The 18,912-nt window shown below is 43.0% G+C and overlaps 1 protein-coding gene across 9 annotated transcripts in view; it reads left to right on the top strand.

The window, feature by feature from the left end:
* Window positions 1-1,639: 1,639 nt before the first annotated feature.
* BCL11B (BCL11 transcription factor B) overlaps window positions 1,640-18,912 on the top strand; it is a 191,708-nt gene continuing 174,435 nt past the window's right edge. For 3 of the 9 annotated variants that reach the window (XM_072986637.2, XM_072986640.2, XM_078383762.1), the window contains exon 1: window positions 2,335-3,344. In XM_072986637.2, coding sequence (XP_072842738.1) covers window positions 3,287-3,344 — 58 coding nt within the window. In that variant the 5' untranslated portion in view covers window positions 2,335-3,286. Of the gene's footprint in view, window positions 3,345-5,672; window positions 6,186-18,912 lie in introns of those variants that run through there. The other 6 variants (XM_078383767.1, XM_078383764.1, XM_078383763.1 and 3 more) reach the window with 5 other exon arrangements.

Here is an 18,912-nt window from a genome sequence, read left to right as displayed (position 1 = left end):
GTGGCAGTGTGATTTAAAAATATATACATATCATTTTTAAAAAAAGGTAAAACAAAGCACGATTTGAGAGATGACAGGTTAAGCCAAAAGCTCCTGTTAAATGGGACCAACAACTCGAGTTTCCTGAGCTTTGCCATTTCAGTCCATCTTTCCCTTTTCAGTCCTCGCTCGTTTGGGTTCAGGTTCAAAGCGATCCTCGGCGATGGGGCCAAAGGGGGAGTGTCAAAATCTATTCCCTCGGGTGCCCTTGGCCGGTGACTTTTCCAGTACCACAAAGAGCGCCAAATCCTTTTGGACTCGCCCCAGAAAGGACCTTGCCCTGGTCTCTCACCCTCTCCCTCTCTGTGTTTTTAAAAGTGCGGTTCTCACGCAGTTTAGCGGACAACCAAGTTGCATTTTAAGAGAAGTCACTGAGAAGCGTGAGATGCAGGTGTCAAAGGGCAGATTCTTTCGAAATTTCGCAAAAAAAAAAAAAAAAAAAAGCAAAGCTGGGTGCCCTTTGGGACTGAGGTAGCCTTCGCTGGATTTAACCACCTGTTCCAGCTCGACGGTTACAAAAGTGGCCACCCTTCTAAAATCTTCTACACAGAAAGCAGACGACACGTGCCTTCTTGAAACACGTTTTACCGCACAGTGGAAAGATCAAGGAGGCTAAAGTTTCGGGAAAACTTCGTGCTCTCCTCCTCTTCTGCCCTCGCTCTGGAACCGCTGGAAAGCCCACAATTCACTGACGACTGTGTGTTTAAACCCATCCACACCCTTACAAACGGACTGCTTTTTACCTGTTATTTGATGAAGGATACCATGGCCTTGCTGTGCGTTTAGGTGCTTCGGAATTGGCTGGACGATCGCTCCAGAATGGAAGCATTCCAGTCACCGCGGGGCCATGTCACAGACGCTTATGATCTGCGTGCTATGTTAGGATCATTCGAAGAAGGAACTTCTAGGTGTACCACAAAACCTAACGGCCTGCCTCTGTTTATCAAGCCCTGCATAGGGTTGAAGGGGGCGGACGGGAGGGGAAGGGGGGATCCTATCAACCTCGCCAAGGGCACCGATCACCGATCTCTCTCAATCCAGGTTTTGACCTGCTGGAAGCTCAGCTTCCTACAAAGTGCAGCGCTAGTTTTTTGCAGCACCGGCTTCCATGCTCAAAGAGTTTGGTAGGGATCTTTATCCGCACGAGGTACTGTAGCTGGGCGCATGAGAGAGAAAGAGAGAGAGGGAGAGAGAGAGAGGGAGAGAGAGAGAGAGGAGTGTGTATATGTGCGTGGCTCACTCTGCAATCGCAATTCAGATTGAGAGAAGGGGGGCATCTCTTCCCCCACGCAGATATTTGTGTTATTGTAAAAACTGTTGGAAATGCACTGCGAAGGTGTTTCGAGAGGAGTCGGGCTGCTTGCCGCCGCCTGCCTGCCTGCCTGCCTGCCTGCCGGCGCGCAAGGAACAGAGCGAGGAGGGAGAGCGCGAGAGAGCGAGCTCTCAGTTTAAAGGGGGGAAACGGATGGATCTCCGCGAACCACAGATCCAGCCGCCTGGGAGATCTTGGAGCAGGTGGATCGAGCGGGAGCAGGATGGATCCCGAGTCTCCCGGGGCGCCCACCTCCGCCTTTCCCCATGCCCCCGGCTGCCCTCTCCGGGTTGAGCCGATCATTCCCACCTCCAATGCTTTTTCTCCCCCTCTCCTCCTGTTCCGGCGCCAGCTTGCTTGCCTTAACCAACCAACCCCCTTACCTACTCTTCCCCCCTCTTTCCCCGGGAGACGTCCGTCCCATTTGGGCCTCCTGCCAGTGGGCGGAGGAGGGGGGAGGGGAATGGCCCGGGTCTCGATCACCTCGCCCTCCCCCCCCCCACGCTTCCACCTAAGACCCTCCTCCAGACGTTTCTTTGGCTTCTTATCCTAAACCTAATCGGGGGAGAGACTACGGAGGCTGCCCTCTTAGCCCCCCCCCTCCCCAGCACACCATCCCTTTCCGGATTGCTTCCCCCCTTTCTTCCACCCACCCCACCTCCCGCGCTCTTTCTAAATTCGCTTAATTTCATTTGGACGGCCGCTCCGCAGAAGGCAACCCTAGCTAAGCAATCGCGCGTGTGCTTGGAGTGTGTTTGAGGGTGGCTTTTCTCTCTCCCTCCCCCCCCCTTTTCTTTTCCTCCTTCTTTTTCTTCTTCTTCTCCCCCTTCTTCTTCTTCTTCTTCGTCGTCTTGTTCTCGTGCAGGGTACAATGTTAAAAAGCCACCGCTAGTCGCCCCCAGTGCTCCTACTCTCTAGGTCTTTTTTGTCTCTAGTGCAGATTAAACGTCACGTCCGCACTTGAACTTGAATTTTATCCCATTGTACGGAGGCAGACCCAGCCATAGAGAGACAGAGCGCTCCCAGGGAACCAAGGCTCCGCCATCTTCACATTGCAATATATCTCCTAGTAATAGCCAGCACTAACCCAGAAGCACTGGGGGGGCTTTCCTTCTTAGCAAGACCCGGTGCCAAGCGAAAGGGAGGAGGAGGGGAGAAAAGCCGGTGGCAAAGTGGTGCGAGCAAAGCAAAGCAAAAAATTTATATATTTATATACAACAACAACAACAAAAAACCACCCCAGTGGCACTTGAACTGGCAAAGAGGAGACACAGTTTGGGCTACCCCTTTAAAAAAAGGGGGGGAGAGAGAGAACGAAAGAATTCTAATTAACCCAGCAAGGGTAATTTTTTTTCACTGCATTTTTCTCTGCGTGTGGGCAAATCTCAATTTTTCCCCTACTTTTCTGCGAGCGTGTGTCTCTATAATCCAATTTTTTTTAAAAAAAGAAAATCCTTCGGGTGGAAGAAGTGCACTTTGGCTTTTTTTTTCTCCCTCCCCTTCTCTCCCCCCTTGTCTAAGCACTCTGGAAAAATAAAAAGTGTCAGCGCTTGGTGAAAGGGGAGGGGGGGGGAATCATCCTTCTCTCCCGAAGTTCAAGAAAAGATCTGGAAGCGGTGGAAAGGGGGGAAAAGCCACCCAAAGACAGTTCTCTGGCGAAAAGAAAACCCCCTCGGCTTTGATGATGCCTTTTTAATTGAAGGAAGAACCTCATCTGGAGTGCGCCAAGCGGGGGGCAGAAAGAGTTTCTCTTTCTCTCTGCTTCCTTAGTTCTTTATTATTCTTTTATTTTTTAAAAAAAGAAGAAATCCGTCAAGAAGAAAACAGAAGAAGAGGAGGACGAAGCAGAAGATCGCTCCCCCCCTCCTTCAACCTGATCCCCCCCCCCCCCCCAAGTCCAGCTCTCCGGGCGATGACCGTGTAAATGCCAGGGCAATGTCCCGTCGCAAGCAGGGGAATCCGCAGCACTTATCACAAAGGGAAATTATCACGCGTAAGTTGGAACTCGCAAGAAGCCGGATTGAAGTGGTGGTGGTGGTGGTAGTGGTGGGGGAAAAGAGTGTGTTTGTGTGTGCGATGTGCCGGGAGATGGTAGGGGTGGTCGGCGGTGGTGGTACCGAGCGAAGGTACCGAAACTTGGGGTTGCGTTTGTGTGCCTCGTGTGAAACTAACCAGGAGAGGTTTCTTCTTTTTTTTAATCTTTGAAGTTGGGGGGGGGGGTCGCTCCGTGGATGCGTTGAAGTAAAAAGGGGTCTTGGAGAGTTTAGGAAGATGGGAGGAGGAGAAGGATGGTGGTGGTGGTGGTATTGGCGGTGGCGGCGCGGCTGGCTGGGAAGACGGTGCGGGGGGGAGCCGCGGAGGGGAGAGGGGGAGCTGAGACGAAGAGAGAGGGGGAAAAAAAGAGAGAGGGGTGTGTGTGTGTCTTGGGGGGGCCTCCAGGAAAGTTTGCTGCGAATTGACGACGAGGCGGCGTGGAGACCTGCGGCGGCGGATGAGGCCAGGAAGCCGGTTAAAAGAATGGGAGAAGCCCCGTAGCCGGGGATGGCGGGGAAGGTGGGGTGGGGGGATCCGCAGCGCGGAGGCTTGGAGGGAGGGCGAGAGGAAGAGAGAGAAAAGGGGGGGGGGGAGAGGAGAGAGGCTGGCTTGGAAATGCTGGTCCAAAGTTGGCCAGGGCAGGCGGGCAGCAGGAGTATCGGCGGCGGTGGCGGCCGTGGGGGGAAAGAAAGGTGGCTGGAGAGCGGGTGGGGGCGCGCACTTAATGGGAACCACATGGAAGCGACGCCTGGGCCAGGGATGGAGCGGCGAGGCCGGCGTGGGGAGCTGAGGAGAAGGCTGGAGAGGCGGAGTGAGGGAGAGAGCGCGAGGGAGTGTGTGTGTGTGGGGGAGAGAAAGAGTGCCAGTATTAGGGGGCTCTTGCCTCACTCACACCCCCTTGGCGAGGGAAACCCAGCTCGGTAACTGAGACCGTCCCGGACTTGGGAAGGCCAGGCTGTGTGTGTGTGTGTGTTTGTGTGTGCTGTGGAGAGGCGTGTGCACAGGTAGTCGGATAGCCTGACTTCTTTAGTTCCACTTTTTCCCTCAGGAAGGTCCGGCTGGCCGAAGGGATAGGGCAGAGAGGGCGCTTTGGCGGACCTTGGCAACACAACACAACTCATACAGCCCTAATATCGAATTCATGTACAGTATATGTAGAGGGCGAGTGTGCCCTCCTCAAAACGAGGGGAGGGCAGGTGTGTTTGTATGCATGAGCGGGGAGGGAGGGAAAAGAGTGTGGGGAAATGGTGTTATGTATGTTGGGGTGTGTGTATGTGCGTGAGTGAGACAGAACCTTAGTTAAGTCAGGTAGCCCCTCTTTGGCACGCCGGAGCGCGCGCAGTTTGCAAAAGAGCAACGAAGAAGTGCAAAAGAAAAAAAAAGGCGCGCCACTTTTGCAAAAGCTGAGGAAAGGAACTATTGTAATCAGATCTAGTTCAAGGTGGTGCTGGGGGTGGGAAAGAGGTGTAGAATGGGGGGGGGGGTTCTTTGCAGAGGAGCTTGAGAATAGACTGGAGGGGGTGGTGGTGGTGGTGGTCCAGAAGGCACTTCTATTGGTGAGTCCTGGGGAATCACCATCCAAAGGATCAGTTTCTCTCCGTTGCAGCTTCTTTCTGCAAAACCTCCAACTGGAAACAAAACGCATCTTATTTGCCCTTTCTGCTCTTCCCGCCAGCTTTTTGTCTTTAATGCCTTGTAACACAGCCAGTAGAAAACCCCATACTTTCGAAGGTGCCTCGAAAGGATGTGCATGCAGGCTGTGCATTGCTTCCTGAACCTCCCTCCTACTTTTGCATTCCTGGAGGATAGCTTTTATTTTATTTTATTTGAGGCCTGGTAGGAAAATATACTGTAAAGCAAGAAAGAAACAAACCTGGAGTAGGATTGTTTTTATTTGTGGGTGTTGGGGGAGGTTTGGATGGTTGGAGGGGGGGGGAGGAGAGAGAAAGGACCCGGGAGGGAAGAAAAGAACGAGAAGAAACCACAGCCCAAACAAAATCCCGAGCAAAACGCCAAAAAGAACAGCTCCCTTGCACGCTTGGGCTTCTTGCGAGGAAGCCGTTTGCGCGCGTGGAGCGAGGCGACAGGAGGAGGGGAGGGAAGAAGTGCAGTAAATGTGCGTGAGAGAGCGAGAGCGAGGGAAACAAGAGGCGAAGGGGGCCGAGGCGGAGAGGCTGTTGGAGGGGGGGGGGAGAGAGAGCGAGGAAGAAATAGAATATGTATGTTATATTTTTCGAAAATTTAAATAAATAAATAAGTATATATACACATACACACCGTCTCCCTTCCCCCCACTCCGCAAGCCCGAGACTAGCAGCCATCTGCCAGCAGCGTTGGGTGACAGCGGCTTCCCTCTTTTTCCTCTCCTTTGTTACAGCTGATAAAAATTGTTGTTTGTGAGAACGCATCGGAATTGTGATCGATTGGCGAATGCAGTCGCTCGACCCCGGATGGCTTTTGGCGGCTCGTGAATTTTATTTTATTTTTTTCCTCCCTCCCCCTCTAAAAAGAAACCCCTTTGCTACTCTCATTTTCTTTTTTTCCTTCCATTCTCTCCCCCTCCCCACTTTATTAAGCTGCAGCACCCACGAAGATGCACTTTGGGGATCGGCCTTTTCATTGATTTTTTTTTCACCGCTTATTTTGCAACCGGGGAGTTGATGAACCAACAAGGGGGGGAAAGTGGATTTTGAAAAAAAACAACAGCCAAACAAATCCAAAACAAACCAAATCCAAAACACCTTCTGAGCAAACAGCATTTTTCCTTTCCTTTTCTGTTGTGCTTAAGAAAACCTAGCCGGTTTGTAAATTATCTTCTTGCTCTGGGAAAGGGAAGGGGGGGAGTGTTTTTTTTAATCCCATTTCTCTTTGTGTGTATGTTTGTTGAAAAAAAAAAATCAAGATTACTCATAGCAACTCTTTCTTGTTTTGTTTTCTGCATTATCTTGCATGGGGAGGTTTTTGACATGGGGAGGGAGGAGAGAAAAGTGTACTAATGCATGGTAACAATAGGAAAGATACAGTAGTTAATAGGACAGGCTTGTTTTATTAATTTTTTTTGAAGGTTGAGATTAAGTTGGGTGGGCTTGCCCTCCCCCCTTGTGGAAAGGTATACACTGTGGAGGTAAACATAATTTGAGATGGGGTGGACAACATTGGTTTTGGAAGGTTACTCCAAAGACTATCACTGGATGGTGCATAGATACTTAGATTGTAACAGGGACAGAGAAACTGTATGTAATTTGTGTTCTTTCCTGTGTTGCATTCAAGAGGTATCAGAATGGCCTCTTGAATTGGACCGGAAAATCAGGTGTGTGTGTGTGTGTGTGTGTATAGGGGGGGGGGACAGATAACAGCAGAGAGGTGATGGGCTTAAATAGTGTGTGTGTATGTCTCTGTGTCTAGATGGTGTGGGGAGAAACATAAAATGCAATCCTTGTTTGAGCTTGTAAGAGTTCTAGAGAGATGGTTTCCACCAAGTAGGAGTTCTGTATGGTAGAATAAGAACTCAAAAAAGAAAGGAAGACCTCTAAAGAAGTTTGATAAGCACACACACAAAACCCACATAAATAAGTTATCCCCCCTCTTTTTTTTTTGAGTGATTCTGATATGTTCTAAGAAGGGGAACTATTTGATGGATTACTATCAAGCAAGATGTCAAGAGATTGGTTTTGCATTCCCAAGCACACTGTTTGGATTGGGGAGGGGGGGCTTGTTGGGAAGGAAGGTGGTGGTGGGGAATGGTTCTATTTCAAACCTATTCATTGGAGTTTCTTAGATTCCAATCACTGTATATGCTGAAAGGCAACTTGAATGGCAAACAAACAGAAAGTGAAGATGAGAGAAAAATAGGCAGTACAATCTGTGTAAATCCTATGTCTTTTTACTCAGAAGTAAGAATTCTTGTATTGAGTGGGGTTTACCCCTAAGCAAGTATGCATAGGATTTGCAGTCTTAAGGGTACAACCCTATATTCAGAGTAGATCTACAGAGATTTTTGTTACTGTATACGGCTGTCTGACTTTTATTGCCATGGTATTTTTTATTTATTTAGTTGAGAGAAAGGCTGCTGTAATTCCTGGACCTTCATCCCTCTTCCTAAATGAATCCCAACCTATTAACTATAGATGAAGAGCTGATGAATGAGCAAATTTGGATTTGTCTCCAGTGAGAGCTGGAACAAATGAAACAGTTACATAACATTGAGAAAGTGAAAATGGGATCGTGACTAAAACCCAGACAGATACTGTATGTTCTAGAACCTTTCTGTGTGAAAGACGACCAGTTTATCTGGATTTCCACAACACTTTGTCTAGTTGAGAAGCTATAACAGACCTCAGAAGTTTGGATTATAAGAATGAGGTTGATATATTAGAGGGGAACCAGATTAACCTTCCTGATGGTGAAATGACCTTCGTTTATACATAAACCGGGGCTGAACCCACCTGAGGAAACTCAAAGGCTGTGTGCATGTAGAGACAGAGAGGGTGGTTGGGGGTGAATAAAAGAAACAAAAACATCAAAACATTATTGGCCAAAAAAACTTCAATCCGATTTCTTAAAGTCTTTGGCTAACAGGTTATTTGCCAAGGTTACTGTTTCTTCCTGCTAATCTGTAATTGTGCCCACCTGATCTTCCGGGCAATAGAGAGAAAGAGAGAGAGAGAAATCCACCTTTTATTTATTTTTTATTTGTCTTCAGGATTTCTTTTAGTAGAAGAATTTCTGCCACAGAAGAGGAAATCAGGGAAAGTGATAAGCATAGTCTGTCATAGCTGATAGGTGTAACTGAAGAATTAGCTAGGAAGGAAATTGTAGAGATGGTTGCATTTTTTAGCATACCTGTAGGGCTGTAACATATGCATGATCTCTAGCAGGTGTTGCAGGCTGAGTTAAGGAAGGACTTTGGAAATATTTTAGTCTCCATTATCTGCATCTGAGCTGCACTGTATCAGGTTGTACATGATACTTTTTAAACTTAAAATCTCAAGGTTTTAATTCCTGTTTTTATTTTGTTATCACCTGCTCCTTGCTCAGTATTTAGATACTTCCTAGCATACTGTCTGCTGCCTTCATGCATTCTTTGGGTTGTTTGATTTGCTCAGGATAAGAAACAGCTTTGTGAATGGATGATGGAGTAAGAATCAGATTTCCTTTTCATAGCTAGGCAAACATGGCAGGGACTATTTTGTCAAGCTTACTAAAGCATTTTAGTAAGCATGGCTAAAGCTCTCTTTTTTAAAAAAAAGTACTGTGTTTTGTTAATAGCAAGATGTTATGTGTGTATTTGAGTGTGCCTTTGTCTGGTATCGGATGTATTGTGGTGTGTGTTGAACAAAGAATTGTCTTCCAGTGTGCAGAAGAGGACAAATGATGATCTGAAAGAATGTGGTCCAGATAGATGATGCCAAATTATAGATGTTACTTCTTCTAGCTGGCACCTATTCTTCCTTATCAGAGCTAAGTGTACTTGGAGCCTAATCTATTAGTTTAACACATTAACACAAGTTTCCTTTGCTCTTTTACATTTCCTATTTAGATTGCCCTGCACACACTCATGTTTGCTATTACAAAATACTTTCCAAAATAAACTTTGCTAGCTTTTCGGTTGAACAGCGAGTCACATTTATGCCTTGTTGTGCTCAGTGGCCTGCCTTGGCGGCTAGGGGGCGCTCGTAGCCTGTCTTATGGAAAATTCTGGTTCCCAGCACCCATGGAGACAAGAAAATAATCGGTAGAGGCAAATCAGTTTCCAGTGCTGCTTAAAAAATGTTTTAGGTGTAAAGTTGTGGTATTGATTTTCATGCCGAGATCTATATGGTACAAGATGAGAGAGATTGCAAGTTAGATAAATCTATTTTCTAAGCAAATTATGACTGATTAAGCGGCTCGGGCAAGATAGATGCCTTTTAATTAAAATTAGTTTTTAATAGTGTCTTTTACTGTCAACAGCTTGTCTTTGCTTTCCCCATTCTGGGTTGCTGGATTAGCTAAGAGCAAAGGGTAGGCACTGCACAAGTATGAAAATGTATATGCACATAGTGATTTATTTGCCTGCTGTGTAGGTTTGGATTTGTGCACACTGAGCCTGAAAGGTTTTTGCATCGGAATATATAAACATGATTATTGTGAACAGCAGTAAAGGACCGGCTGAACTCAGTCCTTGGGAAGGAATAGTCTACCAGAAAGTGCATATGTGGATATGTCAGCATGTTCATTCACACACTTTCTTTCATTCATACATAGTTCCTATCACACTTTTTCTTTACTGTACATTTAGATTTGTGCACAGTTTGCATAGGCGTATCTTGTAATTAGCACAGATAGGTTGACAATGAAAAAAATCAGCAAAAAGTTATATAAACGTTAACTAGGATGCCTGTTACTTCAGAGTTGTGCACACAAAAATGGGTCTTTACATACACTTATGTATGTATAAACAAATTCGGCAGATTAGCTTACATATGTTAGTAGTAGCTTATGAATGATTAGAATTTGCCATAGCAAACGCTGACTGAAACCATGCCTAATATAGGAATAGTTAACATAACGCCTAATACTATACATATGATTGTAGTTTGTCATAATGAATGTTGATGTTGAATGAAACCGCGTATTTTGAAGACTATCTGCTAGTGCATGGTATGTTCGTACAAATTGCTAGTACACGTATAAAGATTTTTCTTCAGCATGCATACAGTGAAATAGAAGATATAGCTAGAGAGTAAAAATAGTTATCAAATGCATGTAAATATTATGTATTGCTGTGGAGGACAAAAGATTGTAGAAAGCTCCTGATTATAGTCATGGCTGTGAAGGTAAGAAGAAATCTACATGGATGAATTATTCTTAGTTTCAATTTCTCTACTTAGATTTACAATAATGAATGAACACAGGTATTGCCTCTGTAAAAAGAGACAGAAAACAACTTTCAGCGTACAAAAGTTTGTTCCAGTGGTTGCTTGTGTATAAATGAGTATGAACGCCTGTTACGTATTCCCATGACTTGTGCACACCTTGTAGCTGTCAGTACTGTTGGAGACCTTGTTTAAATGTGTTTAACTCAGTGGTTTTACAGAGACATATGATATGTGTATTTAGAATGGAGAGGAAAGCATATGGATGAGGAAGTTTGTCAGGTTATAATATTGGTAACTCTTCCACATTTTTTTAAAAAAATTATTATTAGGATGCAAGATGTGGGTGGATAGTCACCATTGACAGGATAGAGGGCTTCATTTGAACTTGAAAGAGAAATAAATTAGGTCAGACAAAAGAGTAGGGCTGTCACCTGCTGTAGGAAAAGCCTTCACTCTCCACTAGACAGGGCCTGCAATTTATCTGATGATTCCTGTAGTTCATTTAATGTTCGTCTTCGTAGCCCCATTCATTGGAAGCCTAGAGACAGCAGGCACTTGATTTGACTAACCTGGAAGATGAAGTGGTAAGAAAGTAATTAAGTCTCACCTGTTCCCGTCCCGTCACATTTGTCATTAAAAAAAAACTATTCTAAATTATCAAGAATAGTTTGCTTCAATCCTGGGACTTAAATAAAACTTTTTGTAATCATTTTTAAAAGACACCGAATCATTCTTGGTTACTTTTGTGATTCCAAACATTGAAAGCAGTAGTTCCCAAATATTAGGCCCCAAAGAATTTTGGATTATAACTCCTAGAAGTCCCAGCCAGCATTCTGAGCCAACATTCTGAGCTTCTGGGAGTTGTAGTCCAGGAACAGCTGGAGAGGAGGCAAGCATAAGAACTATAGGTTTATAATACATTTTACAAATATGTTTACTGTGTCCAACCTGCTCTCTGATCTGTTTCTAAAACAGTAGTATCCCTCTAACTGAATGATTTAGAGATGGATAAGCCTTTTTTTTTTAAAAAGCACAATCCTATGCATGTTTACTCAAAAGTAAGAAGTATATTATGTGTGCATAGAATTGCAGCCTAAAGCACCTATTGGTCTTTGTGTAGATAAAAGTTTAATTGATGCTAGAAGAACCAGCATGAAAGCTGTTATACAGTCATCGTAATATAGATGTACTTGTAGAGTGTCATGGCACAATCCGTCAGTGTGTTGTGTAGCAACAGTTCATTTCAGTGGTGCTTGTACAAGAGAAATTCTAGGCTATAATCCTGCATCCAGTTGCCTGAATTTTTTAGTCAGATTGAAGCAAATGTTGCATGAATGCATGCAAAATGGTTACAGACATATGCGCATATCTTTGATAATAAGATGAAGGAAAACAGGCACTCCGATGGAATGGTCATTATACATAAGTGTGCAGTCTTTCCAGCAGCTTTGGTAGTAACACTTTCCTGCTTATTTGTTTCTATCCAGTGTCCCCATGCATTTTGTGATGAATCCCTTTCCAGTCTGAGCTGCAAAGGCAGTTCTGTCTTCATAATAAATTAAAACTTCCCTACATAATTTTGGCTTTCTCCTGCCTCATTTCCCTAAAAATAAGAGAGACAGAGACAGAGAGACAGACAGAAAGACAGACTTAAGTGTTTGCTACGTAAAGGGGAGTTTAAATAGTTGGACATGCCTCTCTACTCTTCTCAGGGTGTGTATTTGTGTCTGTCTGTGTGTGTGACTGTAAGTAAGCTTTTTGGAAACAAATGAAGGAAGGTACAGTGAATAGAGCAATAGGATAAAGAGGAAATCAGGAGTAGTGATGGCCCGAGTGAAGTTAGAAGCATATTGTTATTTTCTGCTATCAGATGGAGAGAGGGTTTGATGGATGACATGGCATTTGTAGGGGCTGGCTGGGTGCTTTATATTTTATTTTATTTTTGCATATGCATTACTTTGGGCTCAGTGCAAATAATTCATTTTGCTTTTTGAAGGAGCTAGTGATTTGTGTGTTTAGTGAGTACTGTGCGCTGGCTGATACAGAGGGATGAACAAGAAAGAAACTGTGCAAAAAGTCGCTTCTACCTGACTTTCGTTTTTTTTTTTAAAAAAGTCTCAACAAACCAACAAAATATGTTGGAGGTTGAAACATGTGTCTGTGAAATGTGAAAAATAGCCTAAGTGGAGTGTGGCTGTGATGTACAACTCCCCTGAAGCCCCCTTTTGAGGAAGACACTCGACGTAGGTACCACCTGTGTTTTTAGTCCACAGCAGAAATCAAACACATTGATTTCTTCTCTTTGGGGCTGTTGTTCATATATTGCTAAGAATCTATAATCCGACAGCCTGTTCTAGTTGAGCCAAAACTATCAGAATTCCCTATGTGGACTTTCCCCGCCTTTTGGAAGATTTCCCCCCTCTCCTCCTCCCCCCATTTAGTTTTAACTAAAACAAATCTATTCACTCAGGAACAAAGGAAGCTTTTGTATCACATCATCTCAATCCCTGATTTATCTGTGAAGATTTACGGCTTTTGGTGGTCTATACAAGAACCTATGCATTTTAGCCTCTCAGTTGCAATAAATCTTTTTCTGCGCCTCCAGGAACTCGTTTATTTAGGAAAACATACATCACCTTTGTTCTATTAACGTTATATGTACATATGCAGGTTTTGAACAGGAGCATGTCTCAGGATAAAGATTCAGGGAGGCAACACTGGGGTAATGCTAGACATGCTAGAGATGACCACTGTTGTACACTATTTTATACACTTTTAAGTGGCCTCACTGAGACTGATGGATTTTTGATTCTCTTGTTAGACGTGTATATGCGTTGCAACATGCTGGTCATTTTGTTGGTATTTTGAACCCATTTTACTTCATCTTTCTTTCTCTTGATTTTCTTTTTTTCTCTTTGAAAAAAGCTAACACTATTAATTGTTACATTTGCTACTTTTCTCGTTTTCAGAGCTGTTCATCAAAGTGAGTTCTGGAGTTCACTTGTTTCTTAAAATATAGGCTAGTTCAGCAAAAATGACTTGCAGGTTTATAAGGGAGTGCTGAAACTCACAGCTGTGAGGGTTAACATTTGCAAACACATTCAATGTAAGTGAGTAATTCTGAGCTATCCCTTAAGAAAAACCTCAACACTGCTGTCCGTAGTCACTGGAAGCCATTTAAATTAGAAACCCAGATGTTTTATTTTATTTTTCATTTTTTTTTGCATAAACAAATAAAAGTAACTGGAAGCCACACTTGAGTATGCAAAGGGGTACGTTTTCCATCCTTGAGGCACATACAGAATTAGAAGTGACTGGCACATTTATGATGCAGCTTCAGTCGGCAAGAAAACCAAAGGATGAGCGGGTTGTAGGGACGGAATTGCCTTTTTCCCTACTGAAAGCCGCAATGTTTCTACATTTGATATTTTTAGAAAAGTGTATGTGAGACTCTTCATTGCACACCTTTGTGCCAGTTGTGAATGCTCTTAAGAATGTGGAAGAAAAGTAGAATGTGCCCATCATCTGGCGTGGGTTTTATATGCTTATCTTCTTACCACCTTTCAAATCGGTCAACAAAAGTCGCTACAGGACTGCCTGGCACAACACCTTCATGCCACCGCTGGGTGTCTGCCTGTAGCTACTTATGCTGTAACCAGGCAAGTAGAACATTTATAAGGGTATTATGGAGAAACTGAACTAAGGCGTCAGTGTGAATATGCTCTTAGAGCCATTATGAGCAAGTTGGTAGGACTTCATGGATCTTCAGAGACAGCTGCTTAGTTCTGCACATAAGTTGTCTGGAATTAGTAGTTGTGATCAAACATTTACACCAGCGGATTCAGCTGCACCTGTTTCTTCTCCCACAACAGTCTGTGTGAAATACCTTTCTTGTTATCTTTCATTCCCCCCCCCCATGGAAGTCAAGTGTCCACATCTGTCAAAAATCCAAATACCTTTGATTGTCGAGAAAAAAAAAGTATGGAGGCCTGTGGTGTAAATAATGTTCAAACATGATGAATTCTTTAAACATTAATGTTCCAGGTCTGGGGATGATTTTCAGGCAAATGAAGTGATGTAGCAATAGAGGGGAAGAGATGGCTGTCAGGTTTCCCCATGAACAGTGTTCCTTAAGTTGGTTGCATTTCCAGGACCGTAGACTTGAAAAGTAAATTTTTTTGGTAGTATAGGTTTGGACTACAGTTGCTCCAGTCAACAGGGCTAGTGAGTTTTCCAGCTGGAGGAGTCTGGGAGCTGTAATTCAAAACAATTCTTAACCATTTCTATACTTGCTGAGCGATTAGCCTGAGTTATTTTCTTCCTTGTTAAGTGTTCATTTCTGCAGTATGTTCAGGTGTGTGTGTGAGAAAGTTGCTAAGACAGGCACTACACTGATATAAAATATGGTTTATGGGCAGCATCTTAAGATAAAAGTGAGTTCCTCAGTGGGCAGTGAAGTAAAGCTCTCTAATGTAGGGCTTCTGGCTACTTCACCCAACCAAGATACAAAATCTGGGGGGTGGGTGGGCAGCAGCTGGGAGATCCTGGGAGCGCTGGAAGATCCTCACAGGAGGTAAAGGCGGGAGACTCTGCCTGATATACCTTTGAAGTTAGGATTTCCCTGTAGAGGGGTGCAGCTGGCAAATGCTGCATGATTCATCAGTTCATCATTACAAAACGCAGTCAGATCTGGTTAATCTGCAGTCTGCTCATCTGGGTCTGGGAAGAGATTTACATGGTAACCAACCTTACACAGTACCCATGGTGATGGCAGCACCCGCTTAGCACCTCTGCAGAGGATTGCAGCTGCAGCAGCTGCATTTGCATCGGCTTCAGGCCTCAAACATGTATTGGGTGTCTTGTAAAACCAGGGCATCCTTACCACGAGGGTGGAGGAAAGAGAGGGAGAGAGAAAATTATTATTATTATTATTATTATTATTATTTGTGTTTCATTTTAAAGGAAGGGGCAAAATGATGGATTACTGTACTTTGAGGACCCAAGCCTGTCTGTTTCCAAATACAGTCTTCGAAAGGGGCAAAGCATTGTTTTCTAAAACAAACAAAGAGATTGATATTTTTTTGCCTCTTAGATAACTATTAAAAACAAGTAAGAATTCTTTCTTTCAGCCCAGGGGACAACGTTAAAAACTGGAACAAACGACTCTACCTATTTTTTCCTGTTTAATTTTTTTTTGCCCTGTAAATCCTGTTAAAAACACAACAAAACCAAATACTGTGTGAGCTCAAAGAAGCTACTCTGTAGATTGCATGTTCAATGCCCTTATAACTATAAAGCGTGCACGCAACAAGCATGTGCCTCCTATGGGAACACTCCCCAGGTAGAAGCAGCTTCCATGGTGGCAAACTGGGTTTATATTGCATGATTTGTGAAACAACTGTTTCTCAGGAGCTTCACTCGCAGTTAAGATGGTCATCTTTATATTTGAGCCAAATGATTTCTTGACCCTGCTTAAACTGCTTTCTTGCTGAGAAGGGAGGTCTACTTTTTTTTCTATGTCCTACCCTGCTGCAAGTGTAACATGTTGAAACCACAAGGGTGTGACAAACAGAAGCTATGTTAGTGGTATTGGTTTGCATAACCCCTGATGAAGCATCCACGGATCCCTGAGCTATTTAAACTGTACTCCATTTCAGTTAATTAGGATATAAGGCTTTTGATCCTCCTATTGTGCTGGAGCTAACCACAAAATTTGGAAATAATTATTAATTATAGCAGCAGTAATAATAATAATAGCCATAATAATGAATATTATGGGAGAGAAAGGGTCTACTGTAAACCTAGGGCTTCTTAGGCTTCGAATTGGAGAAAGATTATTGTAGCGGGGTGGGTAGATTTCTGGCTTGTGTAATTACTTTTGTTTTTATATTTGACTTTATTAATTCATGAACTGGAGCTAACAAAGTATTTGCATAGTGGCTGGGTTGAGGCAGCTAGTTGTACCATTGTTACACAACATTATTTTCAGTTGTAGAGTTGAGCTTTTTTGCTTTTCCGCACAAAATTTCATCCAGGATTCCCCAAGGTTCTTCATTTTGGCATCTACTGTAGAAAGAAAATTTTTTAGAGGCCAGAATCCTGCTGGGGAAACATGAGAGTGCAAGAGCAAGCAAGCGGTTACGTTCTTTCAGGTAGGCTGTTCTTTGTGCATCTGGTTGTGTACAACTGGGTGTGTGACCGGTCGCGTGACCAGTTGCAGGAAGGACAGTCCACCGTTGGGGGCATGATACGGCAGGATTGCTTCTACATGTCTGCAAATCCTTTGCAGCAGGATTTGGGCCACGTTTCTTGTGGCTTATTGCAAAACAGGCTGTGATCCTGTTTTACTTTTTTGTATATCTCTGGATTAACATTGAGGGCATGTTCATTGACAAATTAGTTGGATTCACTGTATTCACAAAGAAAGCCAACTCCTAGCTTTTCTTCTATGGGTGTGAGCGGGGATCCAAAATTCTTTTTTTCTAAATGAAAGTGGTAGATCTTCTTTATTATTTGTGTGTTTGTTATGTTTCTATCCCATATTTTCTCCGTTGATTTTGTAGATCTCTCATCGGTCAGGCTAAGAGTGTGTGACAGGAGCAAGACTTTTTTTTGTTTTGGTCTGAGAAGGGATTTGAATCTGCTTCTCCTGAGCTCTAGTACAACAGTCTAACACTGACTCTTTCCTTTCACAATCATGGTGCAGTGAAGTGAGGTCTAAGCACACATAGCCTGATAGTGTGGGGAGCTTTAGATATTGCCAGCCTGAATGTAATGTGTACAGTCCCCGTATAGATGTATTGACTTTGGAGAGAAACTACTGAATATTGCTCTCACATAAACTCTGTGATATATATTCCAGTTTCTTAGGGTTGTCGTCTGTGGGATCATAGCTCTTTCCTTCCATCATAGCTCAAGGTTATTGAAGGAAAGCCTTTGGAACAAAAGAATCTTTGCACTTTTAACACAAAATTAATTATGGATATTCAGTTTAAAAAAGATATTACGGCACCACTGTTTCTGTTTATTTCTGTGTGGAAGCTTTTGAAACTTTGGATAAAATAAGGAGTAGACTTGCCTGTTTTTCTGATATCTGTCTGTCTGTCTGTGTGTATATATGCTCCTTGACACAAATTTCTGTGTTTAAGGAATGATGTCATATGTTATATATCCTATACACACTGCGTATATGATATCGCTCCATTGTTTCATTAGCTGGTGAGTTTTATTATAGCTGTCCACAAAGCATATTCATGATATTATAAGTAAAGTTCATTTACCTCTTTGCTGCTTTTTAAAAATAAAGGTATAGTTTTCGTTGTCTCCATTTTAAACTTAATTTCAAAAGAGAATCGAATCCCTTAACAATAGATGGCCAGTGTGAGTTATTAAAATATGAAAATAAATGGAATCACAAAAGTCTCTTGGTTCCTTTTGAACTGACAAAGATTGTTCAAGAATGCTTTGTGCAGAAAGTATATCTGAATCATTCAGAAATGATTTTCTAAAGTACTGTATTAAGACTGTCAAAGGATACCAGATTTTTTTTTTTAAAAAAGAAATGCTTGGGTGGTGCAGAAGGGAGGGGAAAATTCATGTGAATGGGTTGCATGTGGACTAACTACAGGGAAATGCTAGTGTAGGCCGTAGTCATGTAAGATGCCAATTTGTGCAGCTAAACCTGCAGGAAACTGGGCAGGTTAAAAACTTCTGATTTCCAGATCAGTTTTTAGAATGGGAGAAAACTCTCTTTCTCTGTAACTGTATCTATGCATAAATAGAATATAATCCTTCTGAAGTGACTTAAACCATGAAGGGAAATCATTGGAGAAGTGAAAAGAAAACCATGAACAATTCAGTTGCTTGACAACTGAAAGAGATTATGGAATTTTGACACAGACAGGATCTGAAAGTTTGGTTAAGTATTGCAGTGTTATACTTTTCTTTCTTTGTTAGAAAGACAGAGAGGAAGAAAGACGGGAAACTGTAATACTCTCTGTGTTTTTCCTCCCTCTCCCATCTTGAAAAGATAAAAGATTTTGTAAAAATACCAGCGCTGTTAGTATGTATGCATAGTTAGAGTGCTGAAATTTCATAGGCATATCTTGACTGTAAGGCAGACTAGGATGGGTATAGAAAATGCCAAGAGGCGGTTTTGGATTCTTCTTTCCCCCTTTCACCAGTAGTTGCATTTCTTTCTTATGTACCTTGGCTCAGTTCCGCTGTGCTACTTTGTCTCTTCCACTTCTTTTACCTTTATCTCCCTTTGTGCATATGTGTTTTAATATTTTGACACCCTCTTCCACCTAATAAGAATTCTTTTCTAGAAGCGGTGCACATGTTGTCTAAAGGAGTCTTTTCATAGCACTCGTATTTTTCTTTCTTTCTTTCCCTTTTGGCTCTAAAATTATGTATATGTAATTGGTAATTAAAGGTGCAAGCTCTCTTCAATATAAACAGTATTGCTCAATGTTAGATCATTAAAGGGAACAGAAGCACTAAATAATTACCTTTTGCATTGTGACAAACCGTTCGCACAGAAATCCACTCACTTCCTGCTCAGCACCGAGGTTATGATTACATTTTCATGATGGCAAAGAGTCTTTTCATAAAATAAATTGGTAAATTAATTACGTTGCATTGTCTACTGACTGCTTTTAAAGTAAA

Source organism: Pogona vitticeps, chromosome 1 (assembly GCF_051106095.1).
Source record: "Pogona vitticeps strain Pit_001003342236 chromosome 1, PviZW2.1, whole genome shotgun sequence".
NCBI lineage: Eukaryota > Metazoa > Chordata > Lepidosauria > Squamata > Agamidae > Pogona > Pogona vitticeps.
Note: the sequence above shows the minus strand (reverse complement) of the source record. Positions and strands in the feature narration are given on the sequence as shown.